Genomic DNA, 3,204 nt, shown 5'->3' on the forward strand with positions numbered 1-3,204 from the left:
AATGGAGGAGAAACCTAATGGTTTTAAATAAATGCACAAAAGACAAGAGGAGGTAAAGCCATTTTATTGGTTTATTTAAAGTGAAGAGAGCAGAAAGAGAATGAATCACTTAGTTGTAATTATGAAACATTCCACAAAAAAAGGTGTATTTAAGCACAAAGGAATGCATAAAAATTACAGTAGGCAAGCTTATAGATTATTTGCATTAAGTATCAGGAATTAAAATGAATGCATTTTAGTTCTGTGGATTAAATTTGCAGGTATACTGTCTTAGCACTGACATAATTCTGTTTCTTAAACATGATCCCTTTATTGGATGCTGCTGTAGAGGGGCCAGGTCCTAATTGAGGACTCATTCCTTGCTGGGACTCAAAATGAGGCTCTGACTGTTCTGCCCTTCAGGGGTTGGGGTGGGCGGTGGTTGCTCAGAACTGGAACTGCAGGCTCTCCCTCTGCACTTGACAGAAGACCACGGAGCTGGACCAGCTGTAGGGGGTAACACATTAAAAAGTGAAAAAATGTTAAAGTCCCAGAAAACACTTTGTTTCCAATGAAGTTCATGCATTGTTGTTTGGAAAACCATTGAGGTCAGAGGTGGTTTTCTTACTGGGGGTTCAGGAGAATGTACTCATTTTCCTGTCTCTGCACCAGGTGTTTTGTATCATGAGGAATACTTGGCTCTGCCAGAACACCAGCTTTCTCTTTGTTATCTGGGGAGTTTGTGCAAGTGGCATGTCAGCTCAGTTCCTTTAATTCCACATAGCATCTCCTCCTTGGGGTGGTTGTAAGATTCAATGTGTTAACCCATGCAAAGGGCCTGGAGTAGTGCTCAGTGTAAAGTGGCTCTGCTTAACACACATCAGTTAACAGCAGGGCCCAATGTTGTGAGAAACAGGAAAGGAGCTGTTCCACCAACCAGAAGCAGCATCTTTAGAAACAGTAACCATGAAGATACTTTGTTAGATATTTAGAAATCTTAGTTGGAGAAACCAAAACTATGTTGCCACTATGAAGGTAGCGCACCCAAGAGATAAGGTGGAAGTTCCAAGTAGTGTTCACTGCTTCCGACATTTCCTGCTACCTAACAAGTTTTGACTTTTCTTTATAAAGATCAGCAAGAACTCAGAATCTCATATGTTTGTTTTATGCCTACAGTAAAAACAGTTATTGCATAGATGTTATTATTACTATTATTAATCATTATTATTTGAACTCAGAGATCCTTCTCAAGAAATAAATCCGATTCGATTGATACCTGCTCTGGGCTTAGACTGATGCTATCCTTGCAGATCACCCAGGTCACACTTTCATGAAGAGGAGGGTGAGTCAGAGAGCCAAAGTAGGTCCAGTAATCCAGAGATGAAGGAAGCAGACTGGATGGGTCAAAATTTGTGAATGGGGCTCGTTTTCCCTGAAAACAAAAGCAGTAGATATCACGGTATAGAATTTATATACCCTCGTGTATGTCATCTAGAGAGTTTAGCTGCATTAAATTGATTCTTCTACTATACTTGTTTCATGACTGGTATGTTTGTAAATATTAACAATACAAATGTCAGAAAAATACTATATGAATGTTTTGGACATCAGTCTTCCTCTTTATTTGGTGGATGGAAAGTAAAAGCTAGAACTTTTCTGTAATTTGTGTTTATCATAAGGACACTTAATTTTCAATAGGAAACATTTTAATTTGTTTAGAAATGCTACTCTGTCTTGTTCTACAGACAAATACATTCACCAACAAGTCTATCAATTATATTTTACTCTTACTTATTCCCATGATTTTTCCTGATTAGTTTGTTAGAATGAAGTTAGATTTGTATGCTAATTTTTTATATGACCAGTTCTTCCCAACCTTTGCACCAATTTCATTTTTTAGTTGATTACTTTGAATTTTTCCAGGTAACACAATTAACATATCATCTGCACATAATGATGATTTTGTTTTTGTTTTTCCAGTACTTAGCTTACTATTTTGTTCTTGTTGAATGCTTAAAATTATAATTATAATGTTAATTGTGACTGTGGTAGAATCTGCACAGTTCTTTTTCTTAATTGCGATAGAAAAACTTCAGTTGGAAAGGCTGACTATATGAATTTTTCCTTTTAATTGAATAACATAACACATCTACTAAAAGATGTTCTAACACTAAGCCATCTACACGCTTCTAGAGGGACCTCTACTTCTTCCAAAATCTGAAAATTCTCAATATTCTGCTCCAAATGGTTTGCTATAATTAATTTTCAGAGTTATTTTAGCCATGTTACTAGAAAAGGCTGTGTTGCAAATTTCGTTTTGCAATCTTCTTCACCCAGTTTATGAGGCAGGTTTCATTAATCTGATGAGGAGTTTTCTGTCTGGCCCCTCACCTGGACAAATGTTTAGTTAATACTGCATGATTACACCTTCCTCTTTTTTTGTAACTTAATAGTTTTTTGCATGTTTATCTGTGGTGTGTGTGTGTGTGTGTGTGTGTGTGTATGTCTATGTACTCAATCATGCATGCATGCAGGCATATGTGCATGTGTGTAAGTATGCATGTAAATACATGTGGTCGGTGGCTGGACTCTTAGATTGTTCTTTGTAGTATTTTATGTGTAGGGTCTCTCACTTGATTCCAGAGTTCTCAGCTAAGACTTGTGTAGCTAGGCAGCCTGGCTCAAGCAATTCTCTCCCTTCCAAGCTCTGGGATTATGGGCTAAACACCATGAACACATAGCATGTTAGTGGTCCCTTGTCCCTGCATGGAAAATGCTTTATCTATGTCCCCAGCTCCACTTGATGGTTTCTCTAAGGTTGAATAAACATTCTTATAAATTGGAAATGGCATAGAATTTTGTTTAGTAGATACATTTTTTACTGTGTTTTCAGTTTATTTGAGTTTTGATTTATTTAGTTTTCTTTTGGGTCATTTTATAATTTTATATATATTTTAATGATTACCATTCATTTTGTCTGACTTTTCAAATTTACTCTTGTAGTATTATAAGTAGTTTTCACTTCGAATATTTTCTTCCACATCTATACAATATTTTCTAAGCTTCTAATATAATTTCACCCTCTTATTAATTAATTAATTAATCAATTATACACCTGTCTGGGCAAACGTATGTGTGCGCATATATGGAGGTCAGAGGGCAATCTATAGGAGTTAGAGTTTTTTTTTGGTTTTTGGTTTTTGGTTTTTGGTTTTTTGGTTTTTT

The 3,204-nt window shown here is 36.0% G+C and overlaps 1 protein-coding gene across 1 annotated transcript in view; it reads right to left on the reverse strand.

Annotated features, from left to right (window-relative positions):
- Nucleotides 1-262: 262 nt before the first annotated feature.
- The window catches only part of Ca1 (carbonic anhydrase 1), an 8,688-nt gene continuing 5,746 nt past the window's right edge, over nt 263-3,204 (reverse strand). The window contains 2 exon segments of the mRNA XM_021158336.2: nt 263-486; nt 1,256-1,411. Coding sequence (XP_021013995.1) covers nt 370-486; nt 1,256-1,411 — 273 coding nt within the window. The 3' untranslated portion in view covers nt 263-369.

Source organism: Mus caroli, chromosome 3 (genome assembly GCF_900094665.2).
Source record: "Mus caroli chromosome 3, CAROLI_EIJ_v1.1, whole genome shotgun sequence".
In the NCBI taxonomy this organism is placed as follows: Eukaryota; Metazoa; Chordata; class Mammalia; order Rodentia; family Muridae; genus Mus; species Mus caroli.